Source organism: Rhipicephalus microplus, chromosome 10 (genome assembly GCF_043290135.1).
Source record: "Rhipicephalus microplus isolate Deutch F79 chromosome 10, USDA_Rmic, whole genome shotgun sequence".
NCBI lineage: Eukaryota > Metazoa > Arthropoda > Arachnida > Ixodida > Ixodidae > Rhipicephalus > Rhipicephalus microplus.
Window position 1 is genome coordinate 67,649,007 of NC_134709.1, and position 15,685 is coordinate 67,664,691.

A 15,685-nucleotide genomic window follows, 5' to 3' on the forward strand; every position below is an offset into this window, starting at 1 on the left:
CTGTCTGTCTGTCTGTCTGTCTGTCTGTCTGTCTGTCTGTCTGTCTGTCTGTCTGTCTGTCTGTCTGTCTGTTATCAGTGCCCCACAACGATGGAGTTTAGATATTTCTCGTTGGCTCCTATTGGCTGAAAGGGTGCTACCGCGTGGCGGTGCCGCCACAGTCGGTTACCTAATAAGTTCTCCGCTCGCTCACGCATTCGCCTAGTCATTTTAGCCGATCACTCCACTTTCCCTTACCCCCCCCCCCTCCCTCCTTAATGCTTTCTGCATTTCGCGTAGAATCGCATAGCCTCCGGGATTGGTCTTCGTTTGACCATGCAACGATGTCATGGTGATGTCAGATGCAATCAGTGACGTTATAGCGACATCACATTTTTCGACAAGCGATGTCGTCATGACCTTTGACTTTTTTTTATTGGTGAGTTGGAGCCGACGGCTATTCTCACGTTTCACGGGGCATGTAATGGCTTTCCTTTCAATTACGAAAGCTTTACAGAGCGCTTAATTTGGTCTGTTAACGATCCCGATAACTTACTTTGTGCTGGCTCTTCAATCGAGTATTGCAAAAACCATTTCGTGATCTCTCTAACGGTGACTGTTTCATCTACGGTAAAAGTGCGATAGTGACTTTGACGTGATTTGCCACAGGGAGCGTGACGTGACACGCGTCGTCAAGTACCACATGGGTGCGATCGCACCAAGGCGCGTCTCTAAGCTCGAGACGGTATACAACCTGAGCGACTCTATACACGTGAGTATACTGAGGTCTTGTTAGTTATTACCATATGCAGCACTGTAGAACAATGCTCACGTCCTACGCTGTCAAGCCCATATAGGAGATCCCAGCTCACGTTATTGAAGCTGCGTTTCTTATTACTTGAGTGTGAAGATGTCCTGGCTAATCACGCACCGTTTTAGTAGTGGTGATAGCAGTACGCTTTAATCATTTCACGTGCCATGAAAGGAAAGGGAACAGAAAAGTTATTCAAACTAAATTACGAAGATAACTGTTATATTGACGACGTCAGTTTTCTTTCTAGCCAATTACATTTGTTTACGTGATTACAGCTTTGCTATGTGACGGTATTCATCTTCAGGAACTGACTAAATTTTTCTTTCAATGAACGAACTAACTTCCTCGTTTACGTTGTGTCGCCGATGGAATAGCACACATTTTAAAACAACCCATTGGTCTCAATATCTATATATATCGACAGTTGCCTTCTATCTTTTGAGATGGTGTATTTACAGGGTGCTTCAAGAAACGTGTGCACAGATCCTATAAAAATCACTAAAAGTGAAATATTTGCTTGCTGGCTTTATAATTGTTTCTTCATAACAGTACACATCTTTACAAGAATGGAGACATAAATTTCAGTGGTAATCATATTAACGTTTTTCCTTATTGAAGACAGGTGGTCACCTAAAATTGGAGAATCCAAGTCCTTCCCTTGAAGAGCCTATCCCCGTAGATAGATTTTGAAAAGTTGGCTTCGGGTAATACTGGGCACTAATGAAATTCGCTCTATATGTGAAAGTTAATGCCTGTTCAGGAGTGTCCTGAAAGGGGACTTGTGGATTACATTGAATTGACACAACGAATACCTCCTCTTCTGCTAGGTAGCCTAATTTCTAACCTTTCATAAGCTATAAATGTGCAGCAAGTGGTAGTTGGTGGTGGTAGCGTTACCACCACCACCACCACTACCAACACCGTTATCACCACTAGACTGTTCAGAAAAAGTCATGCGGGACAGCAATGTCTCACCCAGCCCCCTTGTCAAAGCGCGGTCAATGGGCAACAAGCTTCTCGTGTGGTTAGACATGAGGCGCATTCGCATTATGCTCGCAGCATGTCACTCGCATGGCCACAATGCTCCACTACCTTGAGAAGAGGCACGACATCTTGGGCATCGCGTTCATGAGCCTTACCTACTGCACGCTCGAGGACGTCTACATAAGGTGAGCACAAGCTAGAAAAGGAGAGAGGAAAAACGGATTTTATGCAGTAGATAGATGCTTATTTATTTATTTATTTACTTATTTATTTATTTATTCATTTATTTATTTAATATTTACGGATACTGTCAGCTCTTACAAAGGGCTATTACAGGAGTGGAAAAAAAGGTACATGAAAAAAATAGCGATCCTTCCAAGAACAGAACATAGTAGGAAATATAATCAGAAGTAACAAACTAAAGTACAAGAATGAAGTCATCAAAAAAACGCAACCAATAACGCAACCAAGAACTCAATCATTGAATGCACAAGAGCATGCAGAGACAAACAGAGCATTATTAATTACAGACGAGGATATGTGCTAGGTGCTTTAAAAAGTATCTATGAATGAGCTTGAAACGGCTTCATGGCTGAACGAATTTCATACTTAAAACAATTTCACCCACTGGGGCGTCTTTGTTGCCTCACAAATAGTAGAGACTAGGTGCATAAATAGAATTTCTTTTTCGGGGTGGGGGGGCACTTTTTGATTTCGGGAGGGGCACCCTTTGAAATGGTATTTCTTTGCTCTCAATGCAATGGTGAAAAAAAATTCAGGGGGTGGAGCACGTGCCTGGTGTGCCACCCCCTGGCTACGCCCCTGGTAGAGACTCCCAGGGCCTCTGAAGCATTCGCCTAAGGCGACCTTCTCAGTGGACGTACTAACCTCCTGCGACTCCTCTGCTAATGCTCTCTGAACATTACGTGGTTTTGAATAGCGTTTAGAATCGGAGAAATGGCAAGCTTTCTTTACCAAACTAAGCAGGCGACGACGTCATCACGCGTGGCTGCACTATGTAACGTCGCAATGACGCCACCGAAATCGAAGATCAGTTTGAATATTTCATGAAGCATCTAAGAGGCTTGCCTTCATAACTTGTCGTGCGTGCATTTATTTGCTCTGCCATGGCGTTCTCGTTTTGATGGAGGCGAAATGATCAAGGCAAGTGCTCTACGGTGCCGCTGCATGCTATAGACCACCAAATGTTCCAAGTTCACTATAGCTGCCCCACATATGATACCATGAATTTGATATAAATAGGAAAACATAGTGCTATTGAATCTCATACCGCTCTCTAACGGCATTCCTATTGTACATTGTATGTAAAAAATGTTTTCTGCCATTTCAGGATGGTGAGTGGCCCTGAAGGAAACATGGGCGGTGGCGACACCCAAGCTCAGTCGCCTGCAACTCCTGCTGACGGCTCTGACCCAGCTAAGGAAAAACAAGGTGATAAGCGAGATTATTATAAGATTGAGTTTAGGTTAGGCTCAATATTGTTCCTTAAATGTAGGAGAAGACCGTCGCCACTTAAGTCCTAGGATTATCAGGCTATTTTAACTTCAATATTGCGGCGCAGTAACGGAACCAGTTGATAGGTAAACATGTGTACGCATATGTCCTCAAGTCTCACAGTGAAGTGACACAAGCAAACATGGATGAAAAGAGAATATTATTTGTACATTTTGGCATAATTCGCGTGTTGTGCTTGCTTTGCGTAACACGTATTCTGTACTAGAACCAATGGCTATATGTGTTATGTCGAGATTGATGCCCCCTTTGCTGTCTGCTCTACGAAGTGTTTTGTGGTGATGTACGTGAAGTGTAAGTAAATAAAACGAGCAAAGACTCAGAATAGGCTCTCGGAATGCTGGCTTAGTGGTTATGGCATTGAGGGGTTGAGGATGAGATAGCAGGTCTGATTGCAGGCCACAGTGGCCACATGTAAATGGGTATAAATGGAAATACGGTTGCATAAATTCACTGAATGCCTCTGGCGGTAGCATCCGTGAGAGCCAGCAAGCTTGGTTGTTCCGCCAGCAAGTCAATTTGTCTGAGCTTCGTTTTTGTGACTTCAAGCGGTTTTATGACGTATGCTTATAGTGTGCACACCAAGTAGAGGGTAGTGGTGCTATCACGTGGTAGACAAGTGCATCAGCACACGGATAAGGGTACCTCGATTCATTACTCCCATGGTGTGTGATGGTGCCGATGTTGTCTCCCCATGTTGAAAGTATTTGGCAGCAAGCAAAGGAATGCTTATAGCTTCGGGTTTTCCACAAAGGGTAAACGTTTACCGCATAACACCCCTTCCCTACACTGATTGGGGAAGTGTGCAAGAAAACAAACTTGGTGATGGATACAAAAGTGATAGCTTAGCGATCACGGGGTCCTCGCGATACCTTCGGTCATTGTGACACGCTGGTCTCCACCCCCACCCGCGTCTATGCGCTGGCGGCAAGTAGTCTCATGGCCTGCTTCTTGTAGGACGCTAGTTGGTCTATTCAAGCCCGGCTGATTTATTCCTCAATATCTTCACCTTTTTTTTTTCACCAACGCTGTAAACGTCTTTTCTTTATCCACTTTCCGTACCACAGGCTCTACATGAACACCTCTTACGGGCCTCGCTGGTTGAATAACGAGTAACCTGACTGATCGCGCGGACCTCTAGTCACATTATTGCGGATCTGATAACCACGTACAAACTCAACATACGCAGGCATCTGCGCCTAAATTGTATATGGCGACGTTTCGCGCACTTGCAGAGCAAGACGCCGTTCGGCAGTGGTGCACGGCACGCTCCACCAAGGCCGGCGTGTTCTCGGTGCTGTGGGCCCTGCTTCGCAAGCGAGGCATCATCTGGCTGCGAGTGTGGTGGACCAAGCCGCTGTCGCTGGGCATTCCCGTGGCGTGCATGCTGCTGCTGGCCCTGTGCGAGAGGCACTTCCTGCCGGACATTGCCTGGGAAGGCAGCGACATCACCTACGAGCCGGAGGACATCTTCGACGTCTCCTACGGCTTCATAGAGAAGGACAATGCCAGGTACGCAATCGCGATTGGATGCGTGTCGCAAAACGTCGTGGAACGTAAAGAAGTGTGGGATAACGCGGGTCCAAACCAGGCTGTGGTTACGTGGCATTGACGTATTAGCAACTCCAGAAAACACTCCGTGGGCTAGCAACACTGGTTGAAAAAACAAAGATGGCTGCTTAAGATGATAAAACGCGCCTTTTTCACTGGGCGTTGTGTACAAATTTCTTGATTGTGGCGTCGGATCACGCTTCTTTATCGAAGCCGAAATGTAGCTGGCCGCGGACCTCCTCATTCCCATCGGCGCAATTATTGTACTCGCCAAACAGCGGAAATAGTGGCGCTGTGCGCGCAAACATCGAGCCTCTTGTGTGAACCACACCTGATTTACTTCAAGTTGAAGAACCTGTCTAGCGAGACCGAGGTTGAAGACGGCAACTGCTCATGTGTAGCGGGCCTCTCCAAAAGCTGCTAGCACTTTCGCGCTGCGTTGCTAGAGTGCTACAGGCAAGGCCCTAACAGTTTTCGAGGTAGCTACGCTGCGACTCGTGCTGCCGATTGCGTGTATACCATTGAATTCTCTTGTAGTTAACAGTCAAAGGCTGAATACGCATGGCGTTCTCTTGATCCCAAAACGGTGTGATGCGGACCAGTTTATCTTGAGATGAGGAAAATTGTAGTTTCTACTGTAATAGGAGTGCTGCTTCCTTTTTGTTCGCGATTGTTGTTAAGTTTCTGGTGAAGAAGATCGTGTGCTCCCGGACACTTGCTTGTTTGTGTTGGCAGTAGTTTATATACAAAGCACATGTATGCGCACACACTAAACATGCTACGAGTGCACGAATATGATATACTCACGAACATGCACGAGCATGCACGCGTTTGTGGGCGCGTATACCCGCCCATTCGAAATAGAAAAAAAAAATGTTCGGGGGGAAGGATAACGTAGCCACCTAATTTAACAATGAGTAACATACGTGAAAAATGCAGTCACACACGTAACGAAACAACTTACTAATACGCTCGCTTATGTGAACGAAATTACACTCCGTTATTAGAGAAGCCCGAATATTGATAAGAATGCGCAGACGCTAAACAATGGTAGACTCACCGAGGAGAATTGAGTCTTCGTGAGCGAATTGATTAGAACAAACTACCGTAGTGTCCATCACCTTCTATACAGTGCGTGAGTTCCCGATTTTTGCCGTTCTCAGTCGCACGTCATTTACATACTTCGGGAAGTGTTTAACGATACGTTGCCATCTTTCCACTGCCATGCCATGCATTTCGACACACTTCAAAGCTCCTTGGAGAAAGCTTTTTTTTTTAATTCGGGTTCGCGCAGGCAGCATGATGAAAATCAAGGAACTATGCGGCTGCTTCTCAAGGTGTGAAGTGGTAACATATCTCCTTTCAAAGTTGTACCTGTTAGTGAGGTGCGGCCGCTAGGTGGCGAGGGCTTGGTCGGAGTCCCGAATATTAAGAAACCTCGGAGCAATACTGAGCATCTTTCTTTCTTTCTTTCTTTCTTTCTTTCTTTCTTTCTTTCTTTCTTTCTTTCTTTCTTTCTTTCTTTCTTTCTTTCTTTCTTTCTTTCTTTCTTTCTTTCTTTCTTTCTTTCTTTCTTTCTTTCTTTCCTTCTTTCTTTCTTTGTTTCTTTCTTTTTTTGCTTCTTTCTTTCTTTCTTTCTTTCTATGACATTGAGTAATGCGCCCTTCTGAATTCTACTTCCTGCATCTCGGAAATCCGACCTTCATCTACGTGCTTGAGCTTTGATCTATGCACGTGTACCGCGATGTCGTTCGTGCCGTGCCTAAGCCGGAAGAGAGGGCTAGCGCACAGCGAGAGAATAGCATAGGATAACCCAAGCGGAGGCGAGAATGAAATCATTGTCGAGTTGAAAAATTAAAGTGAGGGTGAGGAAGAAAAGAAAGAGTAAAGCATAGCAATGATATATATAGAGAGGGGATGGAAGGTGGAAGAATTCTAGGAAGAAGGTTGACGATAGTAAAGCCACGCCTTGCTTTTTTTTCTCGTATTAGGCAGATTCGACTGGCTTTTGAACATTCTTTGTTGCCACTCAGAAATGCTGCGTGTAACTGAGAAAGAAATTGTGTTTATTCTAGCTGTAAGAAAATAATTTTAATAGCATTTTGTTGTTCGATCTAGCTTTCGATACAAAACATGTTTACGGCCTTCCTAAACATTCTCGCTGCCCCAGCAAAGGCATTTTGTGTGTTCGATGATGGTTTAAAACGCTCTGGAAACCCCACTTCCGCGCGTGCAGCAAGAAGTTCGCCGAGAATGTGCTGCTGCCGGTGCTGTCCGAACACTCGGTGCGCGTCTTCTCTCCGGCGAGTAGCTTCGTGGAGCGCGAGCTGCTCTTCTGGGCCCAGCAGAACGTGTACTCGTACCTCTACGAGTACCAGTACGGAGCCAGCATCCTCAGCGACAAGAGGTGTGACCCGTTTTCCAGTTAAGGCGAAAGCCTCGTATGCCTAGTTGCACCGAACAACGAGCGAAAGACGGTAGGACAATAAATCGGTAGATTAGCCCACGAGGAGTACAACCAAATGATTCAAACGTGATGATGTGACAACGACACAAACTTCGGGAATATGTGACCTTGTGATGACATCACGTGAGAAACCAGTGACACAGTGCGCGTGAACACATCCCATCATTAGTGAGGCCTCGTTGCGTTGGTCTATAGTGCCTAAGGTACTCGGCCTCTGACCCGTAGGTCGCGGGATCAAATCTCGGTGGCGGCGGCTGCATTTTCGATGGAGGCGGAAACGCTGTCGGCCCGTGTGTTCAGATTTGGGTGCACGTGAAAGAACCCCAGGTGGTCGAAATTTTCGGAGCCCTCAACTACGGCGTCTCTCATAATCATATGGTGGTTTTGGGACGTTGAACACCACATGTCAATCAATCAATCAATCAATCAATCAATCAATCAATCAATCAATCAATCAATCAATCAATCAATCAATCAATCAATCAATCAATCACAATGTGCGCGGTTATCGTGACGTCGTTGCATGATATCATGTTGCAGCATCGTCAGTTGATGCTGTTCTTGAACAAGATCTATAGACTAGTTCGTTCTGAATGGTGGAAAGAAAGCGGCACGGCGTTTTCGCCCGGCGACAATGCCTACTTGAACGGTAGGTACACCCTCAATGAGAACGACACCGTCCCTGTCGTTTCCATTGGTGTTGTCGCCGGTTGAAAAAGTCATGCCATTTTCACAACGACATGGTTAGGGTAACTTTAACGCATCTAAACGGCTTAATATGACGAGCCGCAGGCTTTTGGCCTCATATGGTTACAAAGAGCATGGCATGTTTCACCAACACAAAAAAGTATAGTGTTTTAATTAGCCTCTGACTCGTGAAGCTAGCTTAGTTAATTAACGTGCATGACACTGCGAGTGTTCATTTCGTCCAGGGCCGTCGTGTGGTTCAACGGCCAGTGCCCGCACAGCGCGCCAATTTCCCTGAACCTGTTCCACACGGCACTGCTGAGGAACTTGACAGGCAACAAGGGCTCGCGCATCACGCTCGTTAATTCGCCGGGCGTTAGGAAGGCCGAAGAGGCCAAGATTGAGTTCGAGAGGCGGTACGGACAGCTGGAGCCCCTCGCCGGTAAGAACAGTGCACCTGGTGAACGTGTGACACTGGCAATGTTGGACAAATAATATGGAATTGAAAGGTCTAGGATGATAGACATTATCGTCAACCTGTAATAAACAAATCAAATATCTAGTACGACTGGCAATGGAAAACTGCTTGAAAGTGTCACTCAAGTTCGGAATGCTGAACTCAGCAAACGATGAACTCTTGTATAGGGTGCCAGTATTTGCTAGCTGCATGCAGCATTACTCCAGAGCATTATTAGTTTGGGAAATGGGACACAAAAAAGTTTGATGTGTGAATAGTTGGCCTTACTTGCTGTGCATACTTCAAGAAAGATCGCAAGGAACGACAGGACACCCTCTGAAAAGCGCAAAAAGCGAGCGTGCCTATATAACGTTTTCCCGCACAACTTGGCAGTATTTGCCAGTCGACTACGCAATCTCATGCAATGAACCAAGATGTGTGACACATGAAGCATAGAACTAGATATTTTGATTGTATTCAAGATGCTGTGCAGGAGATTCTTCCTAATTGTCGAAAGATTTACCTTGGGCAGACTGGTTGTGCTTGAAGTGTTTAGTTCAGACTGCATGATAGTGACAAACACGCACTCAGCTAACTCGGGTCATGGAGTTGCTCACCCATGCTTAAAGGGGCCCTGCAAAACTTTTTGAGCATGGTCAGAAAACGCTGCCGATCGGTAGTATAAGCTCCCGTGAACACGCGAGCCATATGTTATAGCGAAGCATGCGACCCAGAATTCACAATAAATTATCAAAGTCAGTTAAAAATTGCTTTCTCTTCCCTCGACAAATGACGGAAAATGCTCAATCACACATAGATTACCCATCGATCAGCCATTGACTTATTTGAACATGGCGTGCTTGGTTGTTACAGAGGTCGCCGCAAGAGGCCGTCACTTGTCCACGCATGCGTGCGCGATCACACTGAGAAAGCCGCGTATTCGAAGAAAAAAAAAGAGAAAAGTGCTCAAGGTCACGAGGCGTGCGTGACGTGTTTTGTTTGCCCCTTCCATCTTCCAACGCTTTCGTCGGGACGAGAGAAGCAAGAATGCGATTGCAGCGTGTGACAAATCTTTGTAACTCGCTCGTACTAGACGGATTCTTAAAATTTTCGCGGCGTTGAATTTGTGGGTCAATACGCTTTCTCCAGTAAATTAATTCCATGGTTACTCAAAAATTTTTACTAGGGCCCCTTTAACAAATGCATCATAGTGAGCAAGCTCAGTGGACTCTCAACACAGGTATAGTTCAACCTGAGATGATGTGGCTGCTGGGTTACACCTGTGTCAGCACCCCGGAAAGCTCGACCACCTGCGTTCTGTAACGCTTACCTAAATCTGTAAAACACATATCCTGCCACGGCGGCCGCATTTCGATGAAGGTTGTCCGGTACGTAGATTTGGTTGCACTTAAAAGAATCCTATGTTGTCGATCTTTCCGAAGCCCTCCTATACGACGTCTCTCAAAATCATATCGTAGTTGTGCGATGTGACCCCCCCCCCCCCCTAATATTAGTAAAGTTTGTAGGTATCGTCGTTGGGGTGAACTGGATTGGTCTATATGGAGAGAGAGCATGTTTACCCCGACCTACCCCCCTATAAAGTAAAGCTGACTCTCTTTAGAACAATAGTGAGATGGGCTTTACAAAAAAGAATCACTCTCGAAAGACAGTGTTACACATGTGACTCTCGCACGTGTAAGAAAAGAGTCAAAGGGCACCTTTTCATCTTATAAAGTATATAGCCTTATTTGTCAAAATGCATAAAAATCAGCGGAAAACAACATACATATCTTGGAGAAAATGACGGGACACGCTAGTTTTTCACCAAGTCTTGTGTTTACCGCTGATGTTTACCTCCGTTTTGACCAAGTACCGACTAGCGCAGTTGAAAGCCTTGTTTAGACGTATAGCTGTATTGACGCATGTGTGCATGCATCTCCGCAGGCCACGAGGTCCTGGGCCACGAACTGGAGCTGTTTTCGACGCGCAACGTAATGACGCGCGTGCTCTACTCGTTCTTCGTGTCCCTGGCGATGGGATTCTACGCGGCCACGCACGTCTTCACGCCGATGGTCGAGTGGTGCAGCGGCATCAAGCACCTGCAGCTGATGACCGGCATGTCGGGCTGCCTATATTGGATGGGACACTTCGTCTTCGACGCCATCGCGGCGCTCTTCAACAGCGCCACGCTGGCATCCATTATCTTCGTCAGCAACATGGACATCAACATCAATTATCACTGTACGCCCTCTCGCGCACGTGCAGAAGTGAGCTATGTGAGCTGGAACACTGAGATTGCTTTTCAAAAAAGGTTGCGGCTAAGCGCAGTTTGCAAGCGTATCAAGTGCTCCGACGGGAAGGTATCTTTGGAGATACAATGCGTCATATGGATGTCATTAAAACATAAGTAATCGTTGAAAAGGCACGAGTTTAGTGTTACAGCTCATATTTCTCAGGATAGCATATGCAGAACTTACGAAAAAATACCGCGCAGCACGCTAATATCAGATACATTGAGCAAATACAGACTTGCTTTTATGAGGGGTATGATGTGATTCACTTTTCTTGTCGGCATATGTGTCATGTTGCGTGGATAGTTTAGATTGGCGACCAATAGTATTTTTTGGACCACTGCTGCAATGGAGGTCAACTTTACTATACTCTGAACGAAGGTGGCGGGGTAGAGATGCCTTTTAAGTGTGCGGATGAGAAACTGTGCAGCGGTACATAAAAACCTAATAATCACTGTTGGCATCCGAATGAATAGTTACAAACTATAAATACTACAGGTATAGAGAAAAATAAAGCATTAAATGCAGTGAAAGACGGCGGTGTGTGTGCCCGTGCTTATTCGTTCGCGCTACAGTGGAGTAAATACAGAAAATCACAAGGACACACATCTTGCCCTGACAGCCGTTTTGTTTTATAATCGTAGTATGTTTTATTTCTACTTATATAAAAATTTATATTAAAAACGAATGTTGGTTCCCAGCTCACGTAATTTTCTTGCGCTATGAAGTCTTTTATTAAACTGATCGAGCGGGAGTTGCGACTTCAACAGTCTCACAAAAGTCTCGCACAGCAGAGGTAGAGCATGGGTGCACGCTAGACGTAACTGCCGATCCATTCAGATACACGACTCCTGAAAGAGAAATTTCAAGGTGGGACACTTGCAAGGGGGGACGTTTTCCCCAGTCTGAGCACAAGGGGGGGGGGGGGGTTCAGGGTTTCCTTGACCTCCCCATGATTTACTCGACTACCCTCAACCAAGCAAAATAGTATGTGCCCTTTCCTACCCTTCTCTTTCAGGTTGGAGAGAGGATACGCCGTGCTAAAGTGGGCAGAATGAAAGAGCCCTTGTTCTTGCTTCAGCGAGCCTCTGTGTTCATTGATTTCTTCATTGCTGTATGTGGTCATATGTAACATCAATACTACTATGGCTTTGGTTGCAAATATGAGTGGTAGCGAAGCGTTTGAAAGAACGAGGAAAGAAATATTGCTGCTTAGTTGAAGCATGCGGCTATATAGTTATAGGTCGTAAATTTCTATATATTTTTGGGCGAGGAATGATTTGTACACGTGCATCCTTTCCTCCGATACGATAAGACATTTTGCCACAAGAGTATAGAAGGCAGACACGTGACGAGAATCTACACCGCAGCCTAAATTATTTGCTTGCATTTGCTGACCTCGCTGACTCATCCACCCGGCGACTGCAGTGGCCATCCTGTTTCTGTTCGTGGCCAATGCATTCGCCAGCCTGCCATTGACCTACCTGTTCACTGGACTGTTCGGTGACACCACGTGGGCTTTCTCCTTCCTGGCACTGGTGCTCTTTTTTGCAGGTGGGTGTGATTGCGCATGTACGGCTGGAGTCGTGGGTTTATTTTTGCCCGGGACGGTAGAGTTGATGGCAGGGGGGGGAGGTAGGGGACGTTTGCAGACATGCCGTCGCACTAGTGAACAGGATGGAATACTGGGTGAGTTGGTAACAATTCACCTTTGCTAATAGTGTGATAAACGTGGACGATGAAAAGGAGGGCAGACACGAAATAGCACTGTAGTGGGCCCCTTCTTTTTCATGGAACAAGAAAGACCCACCTTTCAGGAGGCCTGGAACATTTTCGAAAGAGAGCAGAGGCGTGTACCATAGTCATTCATTGTTTTAATGAATCTTATTCTACCCCGTTGTGGTTATCCTGGTTGAGTTCATATTTTTGCTGTCTGAGTCAAACGTGGTGACAAATCTTGGTCACGTAGAACACGTTTGACTTCTTTGGCTCTGTGAGGCCAGGGCCGGTTAGGTCACGAGATGATCAGGCGCTGCAGGGCGAGTCTGTATATTTACGTTCGCGTGATTTCTTCCATTAGGCTTCAGATGAAAGCTAGCGTATTGTTCTGGGCCCTGTTATCTTATTCGTCCTTTTTTGTTGGGCTTTAGTGCCGACAAACCATTGTACCGATTGGCTATTCAATGAGTATAGCCTTCTTGGGCTTCACCTTCGAAAGTATTAACAACTTTGACTGTTCTTTCATTCAAGCGAGAACCACATGTGTAGCCCTGCATTGTAGCATTGAGGTACGTTGACTCTCTTTAGGAGGCCCGTTGGAGACACGACACTCCAGAAGAGTTAATGTACGACATTATTGAAGAGAGTCAACGTACCTCTCCAAAAGAAGTTGACGCATGCGGCTCTCACGTGGGTAAAAAGAGAGTATGAGCACACCTTTTTTGTCAGATTGTAGAACGCAACAGCTTCATCGGGCACCTCTCGTATCGTCCTCTCCTTTGCTAGCAAGGACTCGCCTCTCAATGGTCCCCGCAACAGTGCCACAAAGAAAGTGCGTGTGTGTGCGTAACCTTTTCCACTCGAAAGTATCTGATGACGCTAGCCTACTGCAGGTGCAGTTCTGAAGTGAGCTCCAGGCCATAAGTCATCACATTGTGAACCAGCTAGGTGTTCAATACGCACCAGTAAGGCAGTACTGGCTGCCCTAAACATTGTTGATGCTGGTGCTGGCGAAAATAAATTGTCAACGACACGTTTGAAGTACAAAGACACAAAGAAATTTGAACTGATTTCACAGAATGGGATCTTCTCAGTTGCTGAAAAACTCGTTTTGGCCAGGGATCGAACGTGTGGTTCAAGACTTCTTTCGCAACTCTTCTGCCACTTTGCGGAACTCCACAGAACGTATGTGCAATGTTGCCACTGGTGATGATTATTTATGATGAAGCCTTTTGTGAAGCGTGAGCTTTGAAACCGCCCTCTTCATGTGCAGTTGAGATGGTGGGGTGCCCGGTACAATTTTTCCTTTCTAACGCTCAGCTGAATATAGTGAAGTTTTATCATTCCATTACCCCTTGATTTTCACTGGTCTCTTTAATGTGAACTATTATATTCCGATGGAGGTGGAAATGTTGTAGGCCCATGTGCTCGGATTTGGGAGCATGTTATAGAACCCCAGGTGGTCGAAATTTCCAGAGCCCTCCTCTACAGCGTGTGTGATTTTGGGACGTTAAACCCCACAAATCAATCAATCAATGTGAACGAATATGTAGAGCACACTATTTATGAGGCACCACTCATCGCTCAACGTTCGGACATGCGTTTGGCTTTCAGGGATGGTGGGATCTCTGGGTGTAGAGCTCCTCTGCGTCATCACGCAGGACCACCCGACGGTGGTCTCTTCAGCGGCGCTCTTTCTCTGGGGCTTTGTGTGCCGCTGGTTCCCCACATACGCCCTCGTGCGGGGCATCATCAAGGTCATCCTTCTGTCCAGGCTAAACGCCATCTGCCTCACAGGAGGCGAACTGCTCGGCGAGGCGTGCCGCGACTCGCAGTACTCAACGGACAAGAGAATATCCCGCTGCTGCGACGGTGAGTTTAGAAAAAAATGATAGGAAGTGGCACTTCTATATCGGCGTCCATGTGCCGTGGTGGATTCGCTGGTTTTGCTGCCGAAGCGAATCTTGAAGGCCACGCAGAAAGAAGCGCATGGTTCAGATATGCACCGTCAGGTGATGCGAAGGTTCTAGGTACTCGGTATCTTTCATTGAAATGAATCAAATAATTTTTCATTATTATGCGCCAAATAATTTTTCAATTTTGCTGATAATTAATTTGCCGGGAACAGATTCTTGGAGACCAGAATATTGCGGGCACATGTTCTATGGCACCATCTGTCAGAAAAAGTGTTCTACAAGCACCTGCTTGGGCAACGAGAAACGCTAGATAACGCGGCAACGTACTGAGCTCGCATAATTTGCCTCACAAAAAGTAGACAACAGAGGACCACCTGTTCGAGAATCGGAAGCGTAATTAGAAGGTTGTGGGTCAGGCGCCCACCAACGCAAAGGGTGATTTTTTTTCACAGAGTCCAATTCTTCTCAACTTAAGCGTGAATTATTACACTAGAGTAATATAGTGGTACGATATTATCTTGTTGTAATTTTTGTTTCATTCAGTTTTCACCCACAAAGCCTGTCGAATACTCACCGCAAATTGCGCTTCATATTTCGAAAAGGTTCGCGTTTATTGTAGATCATTTTGTTAAGATTGCGTGCAATACGCGAACACTCGAGATTATTCCAGTGCTTGCGCGACGACTGTTGATAAGGCTGGAATATTCGAAAATATCTGATGGCACATGTATAAATGCCGACGCACTTAAGCACTTGTCAGTTGATCGAATACCGACGCTCAATTCGCCACCAGCAACGCCAATGTGTATCGCTGTAATCTAACTCTCCGTTTACAAGCAACAAGTTCAGCGAAATAAACAGTGTCCTCATGAACCTATAGTCTGCTCCCTTTGTCCGTGGCATGACAGTAACGCGAATAATGTCCCTTATGCTTTATTTGTTCGATATTCTGTTGCTTTCAGTAATAGAACCAGTGAGTCAATCGGCGAGTTGTTCTGCACGCTGGTTTGCTGAAGTTTGTCATTATTTTCTTTTTCTATTTCCACACTTTTTCTTTTTTTTCTTCACGCAGCGCTCCTGGATAATACCACAGCTCGGCTACTGTACCCGCTCGAACCATTCTACGAGACGGGCTTCTACGAGGCCGTGAGCATGGTGGTCGAGGGAATGCTCTACATGATCGCGCTTGCTCTTGTCGACTCGCCATTGATGTACAGCCTGCGTTGGTGAGTGCATGATTGACCAGGATGCTTTCGACATTGCCGGTCATCTAGCGCGGATGGCAAC

General features: G+C 45.9%; 1 protein-coding gene across 1 annotated transcript in view; it reads left to right on the forward strand.

Annotated features, from left to right (window-relative positions):
• The first annotated feature begins 651 nt into the window (after positions 1-651).
• The window catches only part of LOC119185131 (ATP-binding cassette sub-family A member 2-like), a 39,702-nt gene continuing 24,668 nt past the window's right edge, over positions 652-15,685 (forward strand). The window contains exons 1-10 of the mRNA XM_037434238.2: positions 652-751; positions 1,853-1,962; positions 3,129-3,229; positions 4,546-4,822; positions 7,098-7,268; positions 8,261-8,457; positions 10,417-10,713; positions 12,192-12,317; positions 14,097-14,354; positions 15,471-15,624. Coding sequence (XP_037290135.2) covers positions 683-751; positions 1,853-1,962; positions 3,129-3,229; positions 4,546-4,822; positions 7,098-7,268; positions 8,261-8,457; positions 10,417-10,713; positions 12,192-12,317; positions 14,097-14,354; positions 15,471-15,624 — 1,760 coding nt within the window. The 5' untranslated portion in view covers positions 652-682. The remainder of the gene's footprint in view (positions 752-1,852; positions 1,963-3,128; positions 3,230-4,545; positions 4,823-7,097; positions 7,269-8,260; positions 8,458-10,416; positions 10,714-12,191; positions 12,318-14,096; positions 14,355-15,470; positions 15,625-15,685) is intronic.